The following is a 24,023-nucleotide window of genomic DNA, read 5'->3' as shown; positions in this document are numbered from 1 at the left end:
AAAAAATAAATTCCCTGCTTTGGCATTCAGAGCCCTCTGTGAGTATGCCCTCACGTGACTTATTCCATTCTTCCCCGTGTGCCCCCCAGGCTCCGGCCACGCTGGTTTCTTTCAGTTCCTTGCACCTACCCCTCTGCTTCCTGCCACAGGGTCTTTGCACAAGCGGTTCCCCTGGCTTGGGATGTTTTTCTGACCCATCTTTACAAAGTTGGCTACTCCTTGCCATTTAGATCTTGGTCAAATGTCACTTTCTCACAGAGGCCTTGACCATTCACTTGCCTTTCCCTCATCACCCTAGTGTGGTTTCTTTTCTTTTCTTTTTTATTAATAGAATTTATTTTTTAGAGAGCACTTATAGATTCATAGCAAAATTAAGTGGAAGGTACAGAGATTTCCCATTTACCCCCAGCCCCCCCCCACACAGCTCTCCCACCATCACCATCCCCACAAGAGGGGTGCATTTGTAACAGCTAATGAACCTACACTGACGCATCATCATCATCCATAGTCCATGGTTGACATGAGGGCTCACTCCCGGGGTTGTCCATTCTGTGGGTTTAGACAAAAGTATAAAGACATGGGCCCACCATTAGAGTCTCATACAGAGTTTCACTGCCCTAAAAATCCTCTGTGCTCCACCTGTTCATCGCTCCCTCCCACCCAACCTCTGGCAACCTCTAATCTTTTTACTGTCTCCATAGTTTTGCCTTTTGCAGAAGGTCACTCAGCTGGGATCATACAGTACGTAGCCTCTTCAGACTGGCTTCTTTCACTTAGTGATAGGCATTTAATTTTCCTCCGTGTCTTTCCACGGCTTGATAGCTCATTTCTTCCTAGTGCTGAATAGTATTCCATTGTGTGGATGGACCCCAGTACGTGTATCCATTCACCCACTGAAGGACGGAGGACATCTCGGTCGCTCCCACGTTGCGGCGATTACAGATGAGGCTGCTCTCAACACCCCTGTGTGGGTCGGATCGTGTTTTCTTCATTGTGCTTATTGCTACCCAATTTGTTTTTGTTCAGCATTTATTTCCTGTCTTCCTCACTGGAAAGAAGCCTCCATGAGAGCAGAGAAACCCTGTGTCTTGAACTTGTATATTCTCTAAAGTGGTCCCTGCTGCCAGGTCTGTGAAATGAATGAATGGCCCACTGCCTGCCGCCCACAAGTCCCAGGTGGGCTCTGCTCGTGGAGACGTGGGGCTGCCCGCTGAGCCATGTTCCAGCACTATCCGTCTTTCCTCCCATCATCACAGATGTGTTGTGACCACTGGCGCAGCCCGCCCAGAGCGGGGCTGCGGGAATGTGGGGGGCTCCCCATGATGACAGCTTGCTGGAGCCGTGCGCCTCTCCTCCGTCTGCCAGGGACAGCTTGTGGTACCAACACCAGGGGCCCCCCAGTCTGGGGAAAGAAAGCAAACCAGGATGCAGAGAGAAGGAAAAATAGGAAAGCAGACTGATGCGGGGTGGCTAATTATTACTCCTTGCTGCTCTGTTACCAGTAACCTCATGTATGTAACCAGGATTCTTCCTTCATCCCTGTGAGTTCGAAGCCTATTCAGTGACGGCAGCTAACATTTACCGAGGTTTACTCTGTGCCCCATGCTTTGCCATGTGCTCCATGTGGGAATTGTGTGTTAAGTCATCCCAGAAGCCCTCTGGAATATGACTGTGTGCATTTTTCAGATGAGAAACACAAAGCTCCGAAGGTTCAGGACTTGCCCATGATCCCCACCTTGTATGTGGGGGGCAGCTTCAAACCCAGACAGTCCATGCTCTCGAACTTCACTGAGGGAGGCTGTCATGTCCAGCAGTCCCCACTGATGGCTGACTATCACCCAACTCACATACCCATCCTGGTCCCCGTCTTAGACATTTTGAGTCCGAATCTCCCACAAGGCTTGCAAATTTAAAGTTTAGGAAACTTGAAAGCTTCAGTTCAGGGAGGTTGGGTAAGTGAATGAAGCATCTCTGTGTAAGATAATAGAGGTTCTAAGGGTATTCGAATTCAAAAAAAGGTTTTTTTGAATCTGCAGGCCTGGTTTGGCCGCTGCTTAGGAGTTCGAGGGTCCAGGGATCTGTGTGTTTAAGTAGCGCCCAGGAGATTCTGATAAGCATCCAATTTCCTTCCTGTGTGGGTACATTGTCATCACAGCACCTGACCGAATGCTATTTGGATTCTTTATGAAACAGTGAGCTCAGTACTTCACACGGCAGAACATTTCATGTTTGGATAACTCTGTTCTCTCTCTTTTTTTTCTTCTCTTTTCACACAGGGGTTGCGGGGTCGGGGGGAGAACTTCAGATATACAAGACTTGAGTTCATCCTCTTCCCCAGTTCATAGTACACCATTAGTCCACACAAGATTTCTCTTTCAGTTTTTTTATTTTTGTTCTTTTCCTCACTCTCTGCCCCTGCAATCGCCCTCCCTTTAATGTATTTTATATCCTTGCAATCCACCTCTTACCCGTTCAAGCTGATATAAAAGGATCTTTCAGGGGCGCCTGGGTGGCTTAGTCGTTAAGCGTCTGCCTTCGGCTCAGGTCATGATCCCAGGGTCCTGGGATCGAGCCCCGCATCGGGCTCCCTGCTCCGGGGGAAGCCTGCTTCTCCCTCTCCGACTCCCCCTGCTTGTGTTCCCTCTCTCGCTGTGTCTCTCTCTGTCAAATAAATAAAATCTTAAAAAACATTTTTTTTAAAAGGATCTTTCAAACACATCGTATTGGTAGTGTGTGCAGGTAGAGTCTTTATTATCATGGACGGTATTGTAGGATGGCTATATTTATTAGGTTATTCTTCCTTGCATCTCAGGGAAGCAGCTGCCTCTCTGAACTTTCTCCCATTTGGTTCTAGTTTTGCCCTCGTGGAGCTAAACAAAAAAATTCCACACCCTCTCCCACCATTCCAAGACAGTCATCATGGTCCCTCTTCTGCAGCCCCCATCTGCCCTCTCACAGGATATGGGATTTTCCTTATTCCTCCCCAGGATGCTCTGTAGTTAGATGGCATTCCCCTTGAAGGGTCCTGACCACTCCACCCACCCCCGCACCCGCATCTGGATGATGTACTTCTCTACTCCTAGCAGGAGAGGAACCTGAGATATTATGTGACTGGGCCATACAGCAAGATAGTGTAAGAAGTAAGATTTGGTTAGAAGCATGCATTTAACTGTTTTCGGTTAGACATCCCTGCCCTTGGCCTCTTCTACCTGGTTATCAGGATCGGGGAACTGTAAGCCTCGGTGATGTAGGGGTAGCTTCAGGTGGGGCATCTCCCTCCTCGCTCCACATTGGGTTCTCTGAGCGCAGCACTAGAAGCCCCATGCCCAGATACCAGTTGACACTCCCCTTCCTTAGATGTGGGTGGAAGGTCCTTGAGAATGTACTGGAAGGATTGCAAGCCATGTACCTATCTTCCAGGCTGAGTGGACCGGGCTCAGGGTGCTGAGGGTGCCTCTATCCCCATGTGGAATAACCCTCCTCCCTCATCCTCTGCTGTTTTATCTGTATGAGCCCTTTATAGACACCAGTGCTTACATTTCTTTGTTATTGAGGTAAAATTGACATATCATAAAGTTAACCAATGTATAGTGAACAATTCACTGGCATTCAGCGCATTCACAGTGTATGCAACCATCACCTCAATCGACTATTGCTTATTACTCCAGTGCAATCCCTTTCTCACCCCAACATTATCCTCACCACAAAAGAAAACCCCATACCCATTAAGCCATCGCTCCCCATTCTCCCTTCCCCTCTGCCTCTGGTGAGCACCCCTCTGTGTCCTGGCTGTATGGATTTACCTTTTGCATCTTGAATATAAATGAGATCATTCTACATGGGACCCTTTGTGTTTTGCTTCTCTCATTGAGCATAACCCTCTTGGGTTTCATCCACATCACAGCATATGTAGTACTTCATTATCTTCCACGCCCAAATAATATTTCACGGAACGTACATACTGCCGTATTGCTTATTTATTCCTCTCTTGATGGACATTTGGGCTGTTTCCACCTTCTTGCTGTTGCGAATGATGCTGCAATGAACATGTGTGCACATGTACTTGTTTGAGTCCTGATTTTTAATTCTTTGGGACGTATATCTAGAAGTAGAAATAGTGGGGTCATATGATAAGTCTATGTTTAATTTTTTAAGGAAGCTATACTTTTCTTTTTTAAATAGCAACTCTATGCTGGAACTTTCCTGCATATGGAGAGACAGGGGAAGTAGGTGAGGAGTCAGGAGATCTGGGTTCTTTTCCTGGCCTTGCCGCTAACCAGCAAATTGAGCAAATCATTTCCCCTTTCTGGGCTCTTGTTTCCTCATTTGAAAAGTAACGGGACTGCATAAAGCTAAATGATCTTTCAATTCTCTTCGTCTTTTAAGATTTTATTGGAAAAATTGGGTTCCAGAGAGAAGAGAATTGCCAAACAGCTATACATGATTATCTCTATATGCGTTCTCTACCGTGTTTTTAAATTGTGAGTTAAAAGCACCCCAAGTAATTGGGCTTTTTTTCCCCCTGCCTATGTGTTTCTAGTTAATGAATAGCTTCTGGCTTCTTATTTCCATCAAGATTCCCAGAACAAGATATCCTTCTCTTGCCCATCACTTCCTACAGCTTGGCAGCTCCTGAGCAAAACGTGGCAGTCATGACGCCAAGACAGGAGCCATCCCATCCCCACTGTCCTCTCTGAAGGAATGCTGAACCTCCTCCCCTGCTAGTTCGCTCATCACTAAGGTGTCAGCTGGATCACCTGAGTCTGGTCTTTGGAGATGTCGGATCCAAGGAGAGGAGTTAGCAGACTCTTCTTTAGTCCATGTAAAGACCATCTTAGAAGGTTGGGAGGAAGAACCAAGGACCTCCTGTGATACTGTCCAGCCAGGAGATTTTCCTCCTTGGGGGATTTCTACTCTCCTGAGCCTCTTCCAGCTGACTGATTCCCTGGCCCAAGTGCAGTGCCTCGGTAGGGAGGGAGTTTTTCCTCCACTAATCGATAGCCTCCACAGTATGCCATCCATGTGTTCTCCTGAGCTGCCTGCTGGCTTTCTGGGGGAAGCATGAGGTTTTAAAAAAAACACGTGATCCAAGTGGTTTATTTCATTTGGCCAGCCATTTATTTGCTCATTTTTCATCCATCCATCCGATACTTTTGAGTGCCTGCTGTGTTTTCAGCACCACGTTAGATTTTAGGAATAAACAAGATGAGGCACCTTCCCTATGGTGCCTTCCTTTTTTAATAGGGCATACAGACGAGTGGCTTTTGGAATGAATACAATGAATACAAAGTGACAAATGCTGGGGCGCCTGGGTGGCTCAGTCAGTTAAGCATCCAACTCTTGATTTCAGCTCAGGTCATGATCTCAGTGTCATGAGTTCGAGCCCCCATCACGTTCCACGCTCAGCAGGGAATCTGCTTGAGATTCTCTCTCTCTGCACCTCCAGCCCACTCATGAGCTCTCTCTCTCTCCAAAATAAATAAATCTTTAAAACAAAAGTGACAAGTGCTATATAATGGGGAGGGGGTCGTAAATGGTGTTCAGGAGTACAGACGAGGGGCACACAAGTCATACTTGGCAGATCCTCATGAGAGGGCAGATTCAAAGCATGTTCTAGACAGAAGCTAGTCTGCACAGAAGTCACAGAGCAGGACGCATGAGGGGACCTGGCAGGTGACCAGTGTTGGCTGGAACACAGAACACAGAGAGAGGGTGATGGGAGGCAAGATTGCAGAGGGGGCTGTGCTCGGGAGGACATCTGAGCCACGTTGAAGGATTTAGCTCTCTGGCAACTGTGAGCTAGTGAGTTTCATTGGGGAGCGGCACACTTGTATCTGCACTTTAGAGAAGGAAACTCTGGTGATGGTGGCGAATGAGTCAGAGGGGTAAGAGTAGAAGTGGGGAGAGCCCTCAGGAAGCTGTTGTGGTCACTGTCATGAAACAATGGTGACCAGAACCAGGGTGGAAGCTGTGGGAAGGAAAGCAAGTGGATGGAGACCAGAAATACACATGAGTCTGGGGGGCTGCTGTTGGGCCCAGCTTCCAGGAGAGAAACTGCTGCAGTCGGAATCCGAATCCTTTAGCTGGCCCCACATCCCAGCCCAGGGGAGGTGCCTCATCCTCCAGGTCTTCAGAAGGGTAACCTTGTCTCCCAGGAGCCAGCCCTGGAGCCCTGCTCCTTTTGCCAACAGCCTCAGGCAGGATAGATGGGAGATGGTGGTGGGGTACACAGAAGAGAAGAATTCTGGGGGAACCTCCTCCTGCCACCCTCTTTGACTCGGCCTCAGGGCAGAACAGCACACTGCACCCAGTTTTAAGACTCCACGTTTCAGACCCCGTGGCAATCTTAAAGCACTATATCTCAGTGCCTACCCCAGGCCACTCTCTTCTTTTTTCAAGCATAGTTAACATATAGGGTTGTATTAGTTTCAGGTGTACAATATAGTGATTCAGCAATTCCAGACATTACTCAGTGCTCATAAGTATAAGTGTACTCTTAATCCCTTAATCTGTTTCACTCATCCTCCACCCACCTCCCATAGGCCATTCTCTCTCAGGAGGTGGGGAAAAGGGTTTATCTCTTAAAGACTCATTCTAGGCCCTTTGGACAGTCATTTTTAATCTTTCCCCTTAGAGGGCCTGGAATGATTTGTTGTGCTTGAGAATGTGAACATTGGGCTGTCATAATATCTCTCATTCTACCAACCTGCTGGACTCCCCTTCTTCTGGGTCATAGTCTCAGCATTGCCCATTATCTCTAAAGGGACAGCATCCAGGACCACTGTATCTTTGCTGCACAAAATATCTGCAGAAATCCATTTTTTAAAAAAAGTCCTTTAAGCAGCTAGCTTTCATCTAACCCCACACAATACATAGGGTTCAGAGAAGCTATGAGATTGGTGTGTTGCTTACTGGCCCAGTGCATGGCGTCCTCTAGGTGCTGGTGGGACAGTGTTTTTTCATGACTCTTCCATGCAGAGTTGCCCTTCCTTCTAGAACAGTGGTTCTCAACTGGGAGTGGTTTTGTCCTCCAGGGGACAGTTGGCAATGTCTGAAGACATTTTTGCCCGGGGGCGGGAATGGGCTCCACTGGCATCTCGTGGATAGAGGCCAGGGATGCTGCTAAGCATCCTGCAATACCCAAGATCGTTGCCCACACAAAGAGTTGTGGGTCCCAAATGTCAATAGCACAAGGTTAAGAAACCTTATTTAAGAATATCTGCCTCTTTTTTTAGTATTTTATTTTTGCAACATCCTATTAGCCATACTTTTTTCAAATGTTCACAAGGTTAAGAAACCTTATTTAAGAACCAAACCCTTGAGTTCTTCAGGCCCTGTAGGGTTGCTAGAACAAACTGCAAGTTCAAGAAAAACTCACTTGGCATTGTATTTCTTTCCACAGCTGAGCTCTGTCCGGGAGGCCCAGGTAGAGCGGCTGGAGGCAGCAAGACCCTGCAGGCCGGGGAGCAGGGAGCGGGGCCCCGTGCTGAGGATGGCCAGGCAGCAGCCGCCGCCCTGGGTCCACACAGCCGTCCTGCTCTGCCTCCTCAGCCTCACTGGGGCCATCGAGATTCCTATGGATCGTGAGTCCTGCTCCATCCTCTTCTTTAATTCTCCTGATTTGGGGCAGAGGAGTTGGAGGGGAGGGATGGTCAGGGGGGAGTTAAGATCAGCTTTCGAAGAGGCTGGAGAGCGGGGTAGCGGTGGATTCTGGATGGAGGCCGGCAGGCTTGTGTTTGGGACCCTGAGACGAATCGTGTAGCACGATCTCTGAGGACTGTGGCTGAGCTGAGGCTTGCGCTGTCTGGAGCCTGCTGAGCGGGACCGGAGGTGGCAGGGTTTGCAAGTCTGTGTGTCACTCAGGAGTTCTTCCCTCCACTCCCCTCCCACGGCCCTCTGCGGTCTTGACTTGCCCATCGATGTGGAGCTTCCAAGGACCCAGTGTAGTGGATAGTTACTTGCCTTTCTAATATCTGAGCTGGACCCTTGGGCTGTCTTGGCTGGACTGAATCAGGATGGATGGCCTGGGGATGGTTGCGGAAGGGAATTATTCTGCAAAAGACCAGGGCTAAATGAAACATTAAAATAGAGCTCCATTATAATGCCACTGTGGGAAAACCAGGAGCTGATTTCTTGTGTTTGTTTTCAGCTCTCCCATGGCAAAGTTGGGAAGTAAAACCTGTGTCATTCTATGTCCCACGGTGGGGGTGTTATTTGGCCATCAGAATCATCAGGCAAGGGGCTTTGGATGCTGACCTAATAGCCCCATCTCTAGCAGCCATATCTGTTGTTATGTTCAGAAGGGGCCCATGGACTGGCAGCCCCGTTCCTTTGACCCGCATTTAGATGTGTACCACCTTTGCCACAATTCTGGCCCTTCCATCAGAATGTCTTGGCATTCCAGTGCTCTGATGTGGGCATACCACCTCTGTCACCTGTTCCCTGCTTCCAGAAATAGATGGGACCCACATGATGCCAACCCTGACTTGGGCTCTATCCAGGTGACAGATGTCTGGGGAGGGTTGGGAGAGTGATACAGCCTCCAAGGAGTGCCCACTGAGCTCTCCTAAGCCAGGGCCTGGGGCCTGGAGTTAGCCCAGCTTGGAGAAGAGTTGTACATACTTCAGCCCCCTCCCACCCAACCCTACCAGTAATAGCTGCCCAGAGGAGTAGGCATTTCTGGGTAAGAGAAGACTAGCAGAAACTATAAGTTGGACCCAGAAGTAAGATGGGCAAGGCCCCTGCTGCCCTCCCAATAGCCCTGTGTGTGTATGTGTACGCATGTGTATGTGTGTGTGTGTGTGTATTCAGTGGGAGGGGGGTGTCGTGAAAGGAACTGTTCCCATAGAGACCATCTGCACTGCTAACTCAAAGAAGAGTGTCTCATTAACAATCCCAGGCAGACAATCTAATAAGGAGCACGATAAGGCCATGTCCCTGGAGAGGAGAGGGTGTGCCGAGGAAATTGGGTTATCAAGGAAGTGGTGAAGGCTCATTTCTCTTCTGCTGCTTCTCCTCACTCATTCACCTGCCACTTTGGTCCCTGGGGCTAGTGGGTGAGGGGTTCCTCCAAGATGAACTTATAAATAGATGGCTTTGACCTCTATGTTAGGAATCTGGATTTCTAAAGCGCTATTGGAGCCATGGGCAGGTGACCCAGCGGTGGGTGTCTCCAAAGTACCGCGTGTGGGGCAGAGAGCTGCAGGTGCCCTGACCTCCCCAGCACCATCTCCCCATCTCCTCAGTGTCCATGAGGAGGGAGGGCCCCGGAGAGTCCCCGCTTCTGGAATTGTCGTCAAGGACACGGAGACCCGACACAGCAAACGGGTGCTGGATTCATGAATAGACAGCTTTGCGCAGTGGCAGTATCATAGCCAATGAGGTTTATCCGAGGCGCGATTATTGCTAATTGGATTCATGAATAGATCCCGGGTCTCTTGACCTGCCACCAGGTTGGCACTCGACACACTTCACCCCGACCTCCGGTAATCCCGCCTTCTTTTAGTTCTTGGAACTCACCAGGGTAGCAGCTGCTGTGCGCCCGGCCGAGAGCTAAGTGCTTTGGGAGCATCTCCTGTGATTCTCCCAGTGAATCCTTTGCTGACAGGTTAGAAAGTGGAGGTACACTTAGGTGGTAGGGCCGGCGCATGACCACAGCCCCTCTCTGAATGAGGAAGGGGATCCTTTTGTGACACCGTGTCTGGTGCCCCGGCTCTGTCACAGCAGGAAACCCTTGCGGGCTTCCCGGAGGAAGTGATCTGAGGTGGCTGCAGGTACAGTGACCATGGCGACCTCTCCAGAACGAGTCTGCTACAGCTGAACGCAAGACAAGAGAAGGCCAGCCCTTCAGAGGGGACCCAGGTCCTCTTCAGCCAGCTTTTCCCCTCCTGCTGGGCCAGGCATGACAGGCACCCTACCCCCAAGTTACCTGAGCCCATCCTTCCCTCTTACCCTGGGCTGAGGCCCAGGAGGATGGGCTGGGGAAAGATCACACATTCTTTTTCCTTTCCCCTTCAGAGTTACTGAGGTATTTATTGATATACAACCTATGTAAGTGTAAGGCGGACAGCTGGGTGATTTGCTACACGTATATATTATGAAATGATTGCCACATGGGTTCGTTTACCCGTCCATCCCCTCCCATAATTACCTTGTGTGTGTGCGGCGAGAGCTTGGAAGATCTACTCTCGAAACAACTCTCAAGTGTATGGTACAGTATGTTAATTATAGTTGCCATCTGTGCATTCAGCCCCCAGAACATGTCCATCTTATAGCTGGACGTTTGTACCCCTTCACCAGCATCTCCCCGCCTCCCCCCACGCCCCAGCCCTGACAACCAGCATTCCACTCTGTTTCTTTGAGTTTGACTTTTTTAGATTCTACATATAGTGAGAACATACCAGAGCTTTCTCTGACTTAATTTCACTTAGCATGAGGTCCTCAAGGCCTACCCATGTTGTCACAAAAGGCAAGAGAGATACCTATACCCCGTGTTCCCTGCAGCATTATTTGCGATCGCCCAGGTGTGGGGCAAGTGAAGATCAGGCACTCAAAGCTTTCTGTATGTGTTGCCCAGGAGCGGCTGAGGGGGCTGAGGCTGGAGGCTGGAGACTGCCCTGTCAGGGGCGCCCTTCCGCTCGCCTGCCCCTTCAGGGGGCAGTATCTGTGCCTTGAGGACCGGGGCATTGCTTCTGCTCTGGGGAGTTTGGGCCCCGCGGGCTTCCTGGAACAGCCCCAGGCTGCGACACAATCCCTCATTAAAACACCAGCCTCCAGCCCCTACTGCTCGGCCAACAGAGTCACACACACCCACCCCCCCGCCCGCCCCAAGGAGAACAACATGACCTTTGAAGAAAGCAAAGGGTCGCCTCATCAACAAGAGCGGGTCTGCCAAAAAGTGAGTCTGCTGGCAGCTCGCCCCCCCGCCCCCCTCCCCACATCGAGGGACTCGGCATTTTTCTCCTAGGAACATTTTTCTCCTAGGTGGGATCCGCTTCATCCCTGCAGTTGTTTGGAAGAAGGATTTCTGTAGGGCAATGTACAGAGAAGACACATTTCGTCCTCACTGTCATCCCAAGTAGTGCTGCAAGATGACCTCAACACACACACACACACACACACACACACACACACACACACACACACTCCATCCTCCAGGGCCAGGTGCCAGGGGCTGTGGATATCAGCCAGGGAAAGAGAAGACATGCAGGCATACAGAAACCTTACAGACGGGGCAGGCCTCTGCCTCACCCACTGCAGAGCTCGTTGGAAGATTTTTCCCTCCCCCTCGGAAGCCACAAGAGCAGACTCATTTTCCACTTGACATCAGCAGTAAGTTTTGTAGATGGGGAGAAGGGCAGGTGGCATGACATGGGGCTTGCAGGGTGTCACGAGACAAGGTAGGTTGCCCTTATCCCCAAGCAGGCGGTCCTCACTGTCATCTCCCTGCGCTGGCTTGTCTTCTGGGTTGGTTGTGTCTCTGTAATAAATTCCTTGGTGACACAATGGTGGTTGCAGATGTCATGACCTCTTTAGGGAAGTAGACTCTCAAAAGGCCCCTGGCCTGATTTCATCGTGGGGTTGGGGACAGCATCTGGCCAGCTCTGAGAGTCTCCACTCCCCCATGGTCTCCCCCCTTACTCACCTTTGTCCGGAATGTCAAGGAGAAGAGCGTGCTGGGGCCCCACCTGGCCAACCCACCTCTCTGGCCGAGGATAGATTTGTAAAAAGAGCTCTGGACCAGACTACAGGAGAGCTGGTTCTCATTCCAGTTCTGCAGCAAATTTCCTATGTGACCTTAACTGAGTGACTTCCCTTCCAAGAATCTGAGATTCCCTGGATAATGTCTAGGACTCTTTCCATTGAGCCAGCCCTTGATTTTATAAGAGAGGCTTGAAGGCCATGTGGGCAAAATAGAGCCTCGGCCAGGGCAAGGTCAGAGCCCTCCACTGTGCGTGGGGACCCGAGAAGCATCAACTCTGTCTTGAGATGAAGAAACCGCAGGCCTGGGTTGGTGGTCCAAAGGAGTAGGTCAGTGTCAGCCCTGCTTCTCCTGAAAATGGCCCCTTCTCCCCACCTGCCCTCCAGGCCCAACTACACTGGCTTTCCAGAATTAACCTTTCTTGGGCCCCTGGCAGGAAAATCTTATATGGGTGAAGATGCCACTGTGGGGATCTCCAGGGAGCATGTGTTCAGAAACCACAGATTTCTGCTTTTCCCAAGGACTTTTCATTTCTTTTTGTTTCCTGCCAAGGCTGCACCCAGGCAAATGGTAAAGCAGATAAAATTACTTTTCGGTGCCCCAGCAGGCCACACAACCCTGGCCCACTTGAAAGAATTATTCTGGACCTTTTAGTGTGTCTTACTCAAGACTTTTACTTACTGCAGTGTGCATAGCAGGGGACCCCTTCCTGCCACACTCAGCCTCTCCTCCCTGATGTCTGTCTTCTCTTTTGGGATTCTTCCAGCACCTCTTGGTCCTGCCTTAACTCTGCCTTCTCCACGCTGCCCCCTCTCTGGGCCCCTAAGCTCCTCTTCCATCTCCTCAGCCATCTCGTGGTGGCTGAGTCAGGAAGCTTCGGGGTCACCTGGGCTCACCCGCAGCCTCTGCTTTCCCCCGAAAAAGTCAGCCTGCGATACCAACACGTCCCTGACATCAGCGCCAACGTGGAAGAAGCTTGGCATATGACTTCATGCTAGAGCCATAAAGAAAAGGCCTCTTACAAAGTTACAGAAACACTTGTTCTCTTTTCTGCAAATTTTAAACGAAGGCCGCCCTTCCCAGAAAGTTCATTACCATCGAAAGTCTTGCTGTGTGAAGCGTGGTACCCAGACCACCAGCATCAGCACCACCTGGCTGCTTGTCAGAAATGCAGGATCACGGGGCGCCCGGGTGGCCCAGTCGTTAGGCGTCTGCCTCCGGCTCAGGTCATGATCCCAGGGTCCTGGGATCGAGCCCCGCATCGGGCTCCCTGCTCCGCGGGGAGCCTGCTTCTCCCTCTCCCACTCCCCCTGCTTGTGTTCCCTCTCTCGCTGTCTCTCTCTCTGTCAAATAAATAAATAAAATCTTTAAAAAAAAAGAAATGCAGCATCTGCTCAGTTAGAACCTGCATTCTAACTAGACCCGCCCCTCAGGTGATTCATAATACTTGTCAGGGTTCGAGAAGCCCGACCTCAAATAGGCTCATACCTGTACACAGGCCCGTGCACGTCTCAGGTGAGGGCTGGGGGAGATTTGTGCTACCTGCCCCTTTATCTCTTCCGTAAAAAGTGCAGAAAGGAGTGGTGGGCTTCGCTTCATCCCTGCAGTTGTTTGCAAGAAGGATTTCTGTAGGGCAAGGTACTTCTGCCATGAGCAGAGCCACGGTGATTCATCGGTCCCTAGAATTTTCCAAAGGGTAGGCAAGAAGGTGCTTGCATGTGTGACAGAGAGGAAGGTGCGGTGGGAGGAGTAAAGCCTGTGGACCATGCTTGGGGCCCTTGGGGCTTTGCTCTGAAGCCCTGGTTCAGAGCTGCTGCCACCCAGGCTTCTCAGCCCCACACCTCTGGCCAGGGAGCCCACTTTCCTCAATAGCATCTAGAAGGATGGGCAGCATCTTCAGAGCCCAGTCTCTTTCAAGCAGCCTTGTCACTTTTGATATTTGGACTTCCCTTGGTGACATCATTTGGTCAGAGGCTGGTCTTTCTGCTCAGCTGCGTGGTTTGAGCTCCCTGTGGAGGTGTCACCTCCTCCACAAAGCACTCGCTGGGTCTGTCCCCCCTCTGTGTGGCTGTCCCACTGAGCTCTGCCGCCGGGACCAGAGAGCCCAGGCACCGCACCCTGCCCAGGCCAGCCTCAGCGTCCTCCCCGCAGGCTGGGGCGTCAGCAACCCGGGCGAGTAGTCATATGCGATAACCTATAACCAATGTCTTCTTTTCTCCCCTCGCAATGCTAACCCACCGGAACTAACAGCAAGCATTCAGAATGAGCGTAAGTCCCCCGGGCACCTCTCTGCACTCGTGCCTCTGGGAGGTAGGAGGGCAGCAAGGAGGGGCGGGAGAAGGCCAAGTGAGGAGATACGGGGAGGGGGGGATTAACCACCTCTCCACCCTGCCTGCTGGGGCTTCTTGACCCCGGAGCCCCTGTAGTGCGGCCCCTTGCCACACGGGAAGGGAAGCGGCCACCCCGAGCATCCTGTTGCTGGGAACGGCAGAAGAGCAGGTGGGTAAGAAGGGCCGCGGCTCCCCATGCTCTGGTGGCCGGCACAGGAGCACCATGAACATCGGAGGTGGGGGCCAAGAGTGAGAGGAGCTGGCTCTTCGGCATGCAGACAAGTCCCTGGGGACGTAAGCCTCTGCGCTCCAGCCTCACCGCAGTTTGGCCATCCTTTGACTCTCCAGGGCTCAGAACCATCCTGGCCACTGGGTTCTGGAAAGCTAGCTGCTTTGTGTTCCTTGATCCATTCAATAAATGTATCTCAAGAACTCTTGTGCACTAAGCATTTACTAAGCATTGGGATAGAAGAATGGGTAAAACAGAAGTTTCTCATAGGAATTCCATGAGATCTTAAAGGGATTCTTCTTATGCTCAGTCCTTAACATAAACCCCTTTCCTGCGGCCTGGTTTAAGGAGCTGGGTCCCTGGCATGGGGCACTGCCCACCCCCTGCTTGCCTGCTTGACACGTGGCTCCTGAAGCTCTTCATTTCAGCCATTCCCCAAGCCAGGGCCCCGAAGCCCTGACCACCCCCTGTTTGTGCTGTTGCAGTATCCCAGCCCCCAACCATCACCAAGCAGTCAGTGAAGGACCACATCGTGGATCCCCGCGATAACATCTTGATTGAGTGTGAAGCAAAGGGGAACCCTGCCCCCAGGTGAGTGCACTGGCAGGTAAATCCAAGCCCCCCACCCACCCCTGCAAAGAGTGTGGATATTGAAGAGGTATTGAAACCACGTCCTGGCCCTGGCTCTGAGCATAGTTGAAGCAGCTGGAAAATTAAAATTATCCAGCAGACATCTCTTGGATACCTACCTGGTGGAAAGTACAATTCAGAGAACTAAGACGTTTAGCTGATGAGGAGACTGGGATCCAGAAATCTTAAGTGGCTTAAGGTCACACCACGAAGCCAGGACTAGATATTAAGTTTTCTGACTGTCGGTGTCACACATTCTTTCCAATGCCTTATGTCCCCAACTTCCCCCCACCCCATGCCTAGCTTATAGGAAGTTCCTCCTGCTGGCTAACTTGAGTCTTCCATTCTGAGCCCATCAGCATCAAATGAGGCGTCAGCGGACAAGAGCTGAAGGCCTGCAGCGTGTAGGCTGAGTTCAGCGTTGCTCCTCACTGTCTCGTGAGAGCACCTCGCTGCCCTTCACAGACGGACCCATGCCCTCGTGAAGAGGAAGTGAAATGGAAGCACAGAGATATTATGTACTTTTGCCAAGGTCACCCAGCTTGAAAGGGGGCAGAGCCTGGATTTAAACCCAGACCTCTGACGGCAGCCCCCCCCGCCCCCCACCCCAGGCCAGTTTGTTTCTACCAAACAAAAGACACTGGAGATCTAGAGATTGTTCTGCTATTTGTCCCCCACCTTCAAAGCAGCATCCACAGGCTGGACCGTTCAGACCAGACATGACAGGACCCCATGCTGGGCATGTGTCAGGAGAAACGAGGCAGGGCGGAACCTCGGGTGTGTGTAGCCTCCTTCTGCCCACCCCCCACCCAGTTTGCATGAGCCTGAGAACAAGCAGGGCCTCTCTCATGACACTGAGCAGCCACTACTGCTCCGGCTTCTTTTAAGGTTATGTCCTGGGCCGCTGCAGATGTATCCCCCACCCCCAGAAGCAAAGGGAGATTCTAGTCTCTTCACCTCTGGGATCTTTTGAAGGCTGCTGGTTCTTTCCAAGCTGCCCCTCCTGGGCTATAATGTGCGGCCACTGCTTTATACTCTGCACCCGCTGAGCAGGGCACAGATAACCTGAGCCCTTGCCCTTTGGCTTTAGAGTCAGCTCTCAAACAAGGAGACAGGAGGACCAGAGCTAACTCCCTAATGTGCTTGGCTCAGGTGAAATATGAATTTGGGTTTGCATTCGTAGTCGGAGGTTGAGATGCCCTGCGGGGGAGGCTGCAGCTGACTCCGGATTTTTAAAAAACTCAAAGTCCCTGCCTGCTCCTGCAAAGAACATAAACCCCCAGTGGCTATTTGGGTACCTCTCAGAGCCATGACTCCCAGCCTTTGCTGGGTAAGAGCTCTAATGTCAGGAGCCTGCCCCCAGAGTTACACCTTTCACCTGTGGCTGTGACCTGGGACTCTGCATTTTATCCAGCTTCCCAGCCAGTTCTGCCACTTAACCAGGGTGGTATGGAGGTGTGGTTATGGGACTGGGCCAGGGACCAGGGCCCTGAGGTTCTTGCCTGGAACCCAGAGCCCACCGTGTTCCTCCTTATTGCCCCTGCTTCTCCCCCCTCCCCCCCACTGCCCACAGCTTCCACTGGACTCGAAACAGCAGGTTCTTCAACATTGCCAAGGACCCCCGAGTGTCAATGAGGAGGCGATCTGGGACCCTGGTGATCGACTTCCGCAGTGGGGGGCGGCCCGAGGAATATGAGGGGGAATACCAGTGCTTCGCCCGCAACAAATTTGGCACAGCCTTATCCAATAGGATCCGTCTGCAGGTGTCCAGTGAGTAGCACACGGTGGGACTGGCATGCCTTGCTCCTGGGTGCATGGGGCGGGGGGGCATGGAGGATCATTCCAGAAGGGCCACCCCTGTCCTTGGCCAATGGGTGCCTTGGTGCCCTGCATAACCTGCTTGCTTTCCTGCCCCTGAGCAGGAGTACACCTCGCCCTGCTCAAAAAGATTCCTTGGAAAGGAGGCTTCCAAGCCAGAGTCTTGAACAACTGCACTGGCACTCTGGGCACGGGAGGAGAGGAAGGAGAGGAGCCTTTGGAGAGGTGTATCTCTTTAGACAGAAGGCCTCTCCTCTCTTGCCGCACCTGGCCTGACTCACGGGCCCTCTCCGCCCGCTCCCTTGTTCTCTTGTTTGCCCTTCTGCCTTTCCTCCTTGTATGCCTGCCTGTAGCCGAGCTCCTTGCTCCTTGCCCTCCATCACCCTCACTTCATGATCTTCCGTCTGATTCTCCCCAGAGTCTCCCCTGTGGCCCAAGGAAAACCTAGACCCTGTCGTGGTTCAAGAAGGCGCTCCCTTGACGCTCCAGTGCAACCCCCCGCCCGGACTTCCATCCCCAGTCATCTTCTGGATGAGCAGCTGTAAGTCTTGGGGGCCCGGTGTTCGATTTCTGCTTTCATCTTAGGGAGTGGGGCCGGTGTACTAGTTAGGAGGGCCTTGCCCAAGGTTGGAAGACGTTGACTTGTGAGAAGCAGGTGTAATGGGGCCACATGGCTGAGAACACATCGAGAGGTGGCTCAGGCTCATTTCCTAGCCCAGCTGCTCTTAGCTGTGTGATCCTGAGCAAGTTGTTTAACATCTCTGGGCCTCAGTTTGCTTTTCTGGAAAAAAATAGGGCTAATAATTGTACTTATCTAATAGGATCATTGTAAGGATCAAAGAGTTAATACATCCAAAGTGCTTATAACAGAACCAGACGCGCAATAAGAGCTGAGTAATATTTGTGATGATGAAGAAGAAGAGGAAGAGAAAAGAAAAGAGGAGGAAGGCAGGTTGACACCAAGCCTCCTTTCAATCTTTGGTCCGTCTGGATTTACTAAGTGCTGCCTTTCTAGGACAGAGGGGCACAGGAATGAAACCTTTGATGAAGGAGCGACAGGGAGACAGGATGTTTGTAGCAGGGGGACAGAGTATCATCACTGAGAGCTTGTCCTGTTTCATTTTGGACATTTGGAGATTAATTTAACCACTCTGGACCTCAGTTTCTTCCTGTTTTCAATTAAAGTAAATGGGGGCGTGTTATAAAGGGGCCTAGAGCATTGCTAGCTGTCTGTGTATTCCTGGCTTCCCCTCCCCCTCCTCCATACCTGCCCCCCGCCCCCACCCCCACCTCTGGTCTATCCATCCATCGGTCAATCTATAGATCTGCCTGCTGCTTAGCATCAATCATCCGTCCATCCCTGAGTTTTTACCAGCCTGTTTCCAAAAGAGGCAGGGTTGTGAGCTGTTTTGCAGAGAGAGTGCGGCTTTGTGCTCACCCATTGTCTCTCTCTTTGTCATCTCAGTGCAAGTGCGTGGGAAGGGCTGCCTGGCCACAGGCTGGAATGTTGGTTGATTTGCTAACTCTTCAGACTCTCTCGTCCCTGCATCACACCTGTCACCAGCTTATGTCCATGCTGCGTCCTGAGCAGATCTCATGCCCCTCCTCTTTCCATCATCACTGGCATCTCCCCAGTGTAGGCCACCATCAGCTTTTCCCTAGGTGGCAGTAATCATCCATAACTGGTCTCCCCGGTCTTTCTAAAAACATACATCTGATCGTTTCATTCATATGCTCCCCGCCGTTTACTGGCTCCTCCATCACCTCGGACAAAGTCCACACTCCTTTCCCTTCCTGATCTAGTTCCCTCTGCCTCCCTGGCCTTTCTCCTACCCCTGCCCCGGCTGCGTGCTCTTAACTTTTAGCACCCACTGTTCCTGCTGCTTGGAAACCTCCTAGGGCCCCTGTCTCTTCTGCCTGGTGTCATGAAGCCTCCAACGTAGAGCTCAGGGCCCCCTGGCAGGGACTCGGTGCTCCTCCTCTCAGCTCATCCCCTTCCCACTCACCACACTGCATAGCAACGATTTCTTTATCTACCGCCTCTTCTAGGCCAAAGGCTCCTTGAGGGCAGGAACTGTCTTACTCATTTCTCTTTCACCAATCCCGGGCACAGTGCCTGGCACACAGTAGGCCTGCAGGACATCTTTGATAATAAGTCATTTGAAGAACTGCCCAGCCCCTCATTAGAAAGATGGCATCATTAACTTTGCACTTTATGAAATGGTGACTTAATAAACCATTGTGGGGGATGGGAAGGAGTTAGCAATGAATAGTCAGCCTGACAAATATGCTTTTACAAGTCGAATAACCTGCAGACGTGGTCATTTGAATTGACATCTGATGCTTCAAAAATCGTAGATAATGTAGTCTGCATCCACTGCCACTCCCATGATGTCATTAATTCTAAAAAACACCATTTTCATCTTTTAACATCTCTAAAAGTAGAAAGCGTCCTAAAATTGATGGTGTGCATCATTGATTAGTATGTATCTTACAATTATAATTGGCAGTGCTTTTCCCTTTCCTGGTGGGAGTGAGGGCTTAAAAAAGAAAACAAGTGAATTTGACTCCTGACTTGGGGAGCATCTGAAGGATTGTGTTCCCTCCCTCTGGTTCAGGGCCAGTCGGAGCTTGTGTGATGCAAACAGGAGCTAGAAAAGTCTGGTCCCGGAGCATGGGCGTGGTGGGCAGGCGGGTCCGAATCTAAATCCTCCTGTTCTCTCACTGCTTTTGCAACCCAGGACAAGTTAAATCCACTGCTTTCTTATCTGTAAAATGGGAATAAGCCCTCCTTCAGAGTTGAGAGGATGAGAGGAAATCATGTTCTACTCCTGGCCCCACCCGGCCCTCTGTTGGTGCTCAGTCGCCAGACCAATCACGACCGTCACTCCTGTTACTGTGACCGCTAATCTCCATCTGTGCCTCTGCTTCCTTACAGCCATGGAGCCCATCACTCAAGACAAGCGCGTCTCTCAGGGCCATAACGGCGACCTGTATTTCTCTAACGTGATGCTGCAGGACATGCAGACAGACTACAGCTGCAACGCGCGCTTCCACTTCACGCACACCATCCAGCAGAAGAATGCCTTCACCCTCAAGGTCCTCACCAGTAAGTGCAGGTCCCGGCCCGGGGCTGGGAGCCAGGGGCGGAAGCCCACGGAGCCCGAGGAGCCCCAGGTACCTGGGTCTGGGGAAGCCTTGTCCCCGAGGCTGACCCAGAAATCCTTCCAGCTTATGAGGCCTGAGCTCGTTCAGCGGCTCTGAAACCACCTCGCTTGATTCTGAAGCCTTGCTAAACTCAGTCCTACTCTGAGTCAATGCCTCTCAAGCTTCTGAGGCAGTCCGAATCACCTGGCCCACAGGGCAGCCATCCCCAGCCCAGCCCGAGCCTGCCTCCACCGCCCTGGCCTCCGTGTCCTCCCTCTGCTCTCCGGGTGCTCGGGACACACAGCAGCACTGCTTTGAGTGGTCATCTAGTCCCTGCTTGGTAGTCTGTACTTCTAGAAACAAAGCCACAGGACAGAATATCCGCTTTAGCAGGGACCCCAACACGAACTGTGTTTGATGCCAGACCACATGGGATGACTACATTTGCAAGCTGGAGATCTATGTTCTTGTTTTATTTGTTTTCATTCTTATTTCCGTACTCTGTTTGGCTGGTACCAAATGGGTCAGCATTGCCTGACCCAGGATAGCGTGGGTGGCCCCGCAGAGGAGAGAAGCGAGTAGTCAGTTCCCAGACACGCTTCTTGCCGGGGCCCCACCGGCCTGGAGCTCTGGCTGCACGTCCTCAGCCTGCCTAGGACATTGATTTCCAAGGGGCTGTGTTCGTCTGCACCGTGGATTTGTAACAGGCCTTCTATAGAGGAGCCCCCCACCCCCAAAAGACCTTGGTCTGTGTGACTCAGCTGTGGATGCTGTTTTCCACACCGGGGACAGTGGTGGTTGTGGGGGAAGCCAAGCAAAGGGCCTTATGTGGGTGCTGACAGCTGCCCCGGGTTGGAGAAGAGGGCCTGAACCCCAGCTTCCCCGAGCCCACGCGCCTCTCGGGGGGCGTCGGGGAGAGGCCAAGGGAGCTTGCTCCTCACTCAGGACAGCTGAGGGCCTGGTCTTCTTTCCTCAGCTGCCCCTGCCAGTGATGGAAGCAGGTGGTGCCGAGAACCCCAGCCCCACACTCTGTCTCCACCCGGCATTGAGGTGGACCCACAAGAAGCAGCTTCCTTCTTGTTCTCCTTCTCCTGTGTGGGAGTTCTTCTTCTCCTTTTCATTGTCTTCTCTTTGCTTTCTCACTCCCTTCCTCTCTATTTCCCTCCCACCTTCTTCCTTGCCTCTTTCCGCCTCTCATCTTCTCTCTCTCTCTCGGAACCCCATCTACCCTCCTCCAGCACCCCCGCTCCTGCAGCTCCCCACACACTGTTCCGAGTTGGAGTCGGGCTGCCCACAGTTTGCTGACCAACAGGATGGCTGGAAAACCCGGGATAAGCCCCCGCATGCTCCTGGCAGTAGACCCAGCCTCAGTCTACTTTGCTGCCCCCTCGCTAGCCTTCCTATTCCAGACCCAGGCCCAGAGGGGACCCTTGGAGAAGAAAGTTGGGTTGTCTGGAGTGTCTCAGTACACGTCAGGAGGGATCCCCGGCCAGCTGGCTGAGCTGCAGAGGACAGTGTGGTCTGCCCAGGACCTCAGAGTGGCCTCCGGAGCCAGGACAGGGTGACAGCATGGGGCAGTGAAGGCGGCGGGAGCATCGAGCAGGATGCTCACTGAGCCAATCCCTGGATGGTCCTCAGTGCCATCACCTGGCTTCCTCTGCCTGCCCAGTGTGATGCTTAAAGTCAGACTCCTGTTTGGGGACTGAGTCAGGTGACCTTCTGCGGTCCTGGGCAGAGGCCCTCAAGGTCACACAGGGTAGAGGCAGGGAGGTGGAGGTGCTAAAGAGCCTTTCTCTGTGGAATTAGGCAGTGAGAGATTTTCAGCAACATTTAGAAGTCGGGCTTTCCAGAAACATCCTTTTGTCTACCAGAGGAGGTAAGGGCTATTTGTTTCTGCCTCATTTCTGGGTCCCCTACTCCACTGAAAACGCTTTCCACCAAATGCCAAGAACCCCCCCAGGTGATGGGAACAGAGCCCTGTCTGCTTCCTGGAGTTCTCCCAGGGGCAGCTTTGGCCAGGAGCAAGTTCTGGGCATCTGAGCCAGCCCAGAATTGGGTACAGTTGCTTAAAATAGCACAGTTGTGCTCTCTTTGCTTTCCTGCCTGGAGAGGACACAGGCTCTTTCTTGTACCTTCAGAACCAGGTCTGGGGGTGGGAGGAAAAACAGCCAAGCTGGGACAGCTTCCAAGTCTCTCCTCACTGCGCGTTTCCGTCACAGTTTGCCCCTTAGGAGAAGACACCAATCTCATCATGGCTGATTGTGCGTTACCTACATTTAAGGAAGGGCCGGGGGGAAAGATATCTAATACAAAACGCTGGGCGATCTGAAACCATTTTTAAAATTTGTTTTGGGATGCAGTCAAAGACAAACAGTGGAGTCAGCCTCACAGAGAGGTGATGTGCCTGTCCCACTTTGCCCATGCCAGAACAGGTCCCTTTGGTGACCATGGTGAGGGAGAAGGAGTCTCTCCTGAGGCAGACCATGGAGCACTAACCCTGCTTCCTCCTAATGTCTGCTATCTAAGTGGCACTCTTAGGAGTCAGAAAGTCTCCCTGAATTGCTCAGATGTGCTGCAGAATCCACAAACCGTAAGATCAGTTCCAAACTTGGGTCACTTCTCTGGAAAGAGAGCAGTTCTATTTCACCTGGTGGCATGGGAGCTTAGGAGCATGAAGCCAGGGCCCTTTAAGCTGTGTGCCCCTGTCCTCCCCACAGAGAGGGATGTCCCCTCCTGAGTGCGTCCTCAGCCCCTCGTCCCTTCTGCCACCCTGCCTCTCCATTCCACTGCAGGTTGGTTCCCACCCCTAGCAGCAGACAAACCCAAGCTGACTTCCCAAACAGGCTCGGTCTTACAACATACCCCATCTTAAGGGATAGTTCTGAATAATGCAAATCTCCCTACCAGGCTTTAAGCACATTTGGGAAGCAATACGGGTCCCAGCAAAGAGTGCGCACAGCCTCTGCAATCCGTTTTAACAGGAGTTGATCTGTCTTCAAATATGCAAATATTCTGGCACAGCACCTCGCCTCCCTCAGGCGCTTGCTTGGACCAGGTCGGCTTCTCAAGGCTGTCTGCTTGGCTTCTAGCCAGCTGTACCGCCCCCCACCCGCTGTGGGTACCATCAAAACTTGAACCCAGTAGCTGGACGGGGATGGCGGTAGAAGAATGAAAAGCCTAGCCTTGGCAGGCTTAAGTGCCCTATTCCAAAACGTCTTTCACTGAGGATTAAATGCCCAGCGGTCTTAATTACCTAACATTGGAACCAAAGGCACCCGTCTGCTACTTAAGGAATGACTTCAGCCCAAGCCAGTCTAGGAGCTCGGAATCTCCGGCTTAGTCCATACGCTCTTTCCACCAGAGACATCTCAGAGACCAGGGTGGTGCCCACTGGTCAGGTGGGGGGGGGCGGGGGCGCTTGCCAAGGGTCCCTCTGTCCCTCTCTCTCAGCTGATGAACTATATCTCTTGGACTGTCTTCTCTCACTGACCTCCCACCTTTGCACCTTAGCTTCTGCCCAGGGAGGGCTTTGCTCTTTTCCTCAGGGCTCACTCACACTCCTTTCTCTTTAGCTGCCCCGGGAGCTGGCCTGATCCAGAGTCCTGGGAACTGAGGATTTTGATGGGAAGTTGTTCAAAAGACGGCTACGGGATGCCACTAATCCTTATTTCATTTGTTTGAAATACAGTAGGATCAAGCCATTAAAGGTCAAGCCTAATTTCTTTCATTAAAAAGAAATTTCTTTTATTATTGCCTTCTTTTGCAGGATTTAACCTTTTCTTCCCTTTTTTGGGCTGTTTTATGTTGCTTGTTCTTCACCAAGCACATTTCCTTTCCAAATATGCTGTGTCTTTCCTTTGCAAAATCCCCGGTTGTTTTCTGCGGCTTTGCATTTCTGTTGTTCTCTCCCTGTTTATGCCTCCATGAGCTGTCCGTGGCCTCCTGTTTGCTCACCCTCTTTTGTTTATTGCAGACAACCCCTATAATGACTCGTCCTTAAGAAACCACCCTGACATGTATAGTGGTGAGTCGCCGCGGTAACCTTGGGAGTAACCTTGCCTGTCCTAACCCCAGTTTGCCTAACTTGACTGATACCGTGTCTCATTAACTCATGCTGGGTGGCAGGGCTGACAGTCGGCCAGACCAGGGTGCCAAGGGGCCCCCTTCC

General features: G+C 51.8%; 1 protein-coding gene and 1 non-coding gene across 21 annotated transcripts in view; both read left to right on the top strand.

Moving 5' to 3' along the window:
* Nucleotides 1-24,023, top strand: part of NFASC (neurofascin) — a 179,667-nt gene that overhangs the window by 100,802 nt on the left and 54,842 nt on the right. For 10 of the 20 annotated variants that reach the window (XM_032422253.1, XM_032422256.1, XM_032422257.1 and 7 more), the window contains exons 3-9: nucleotides 7,403-7,583; nucleotides 13,952-13,969; nucleotides 14,746-14,851; nucleotides 16,464-16,660; nucleotides 17,127-17,249; nucleotides 19,647-19,817; nucleotides 23,829-23,879. In XM_032422253.1, coding sequence (XP_032278144.1) covers nucleotides 7,403-7,583; nucleotides 13,952-13,969; nucleotides 14,746-14,851; nucleotides 16,464-16,660; nucleotides 17,127-17,249; nucleotides 19,647-19,817; nucleotides 23,829-23,879 — 847 coding nt within the window. The remainder of the gene's footprint in view (nucleotides 1-7,402; nucleotides 7,584-13,951; nucleotides 13,970-14,745; nucleotides 14,852-16,463; nucleotides 16,661-17,126; nucleotides 17,250-19,646; nucleotides 19,818-23,828; nucleotides 23,880-24,023) is intronic. The other 10 variants (XM_032422252.1, XM_032422265.1, XM_032422264.1 and 7 more) reach the window with 3 other exon arrangements.
* LOC116643611 lies at nucleotides 9,349-9,486 on the top strand. The gene has a single exon (XR_004301577.1). It is a non-coding gene; the product is annotated as a U4 spliceosomal RNA (small nuclear RNA).

The sequence above is a fragment of the Phoca vitulina genome, unplaced genomic scaffold (genome assembly GCF_004348235.1).
Source record: "Phoca vitulina isolate PV1807 unplaced genomic scaffold, GSC_HSeal_1.0 scaffold26, whole genome shotgun sequence".
Classification (NCBI taxonomy): Eukaryota; Metazoa; Chordata; class Mammalia; order Carnivora; family Phocidae; genus Phoca; species Phoca vitulina.
This window is presented reverse-complemented; position numbering and strand designations above follow the sequence as displayed.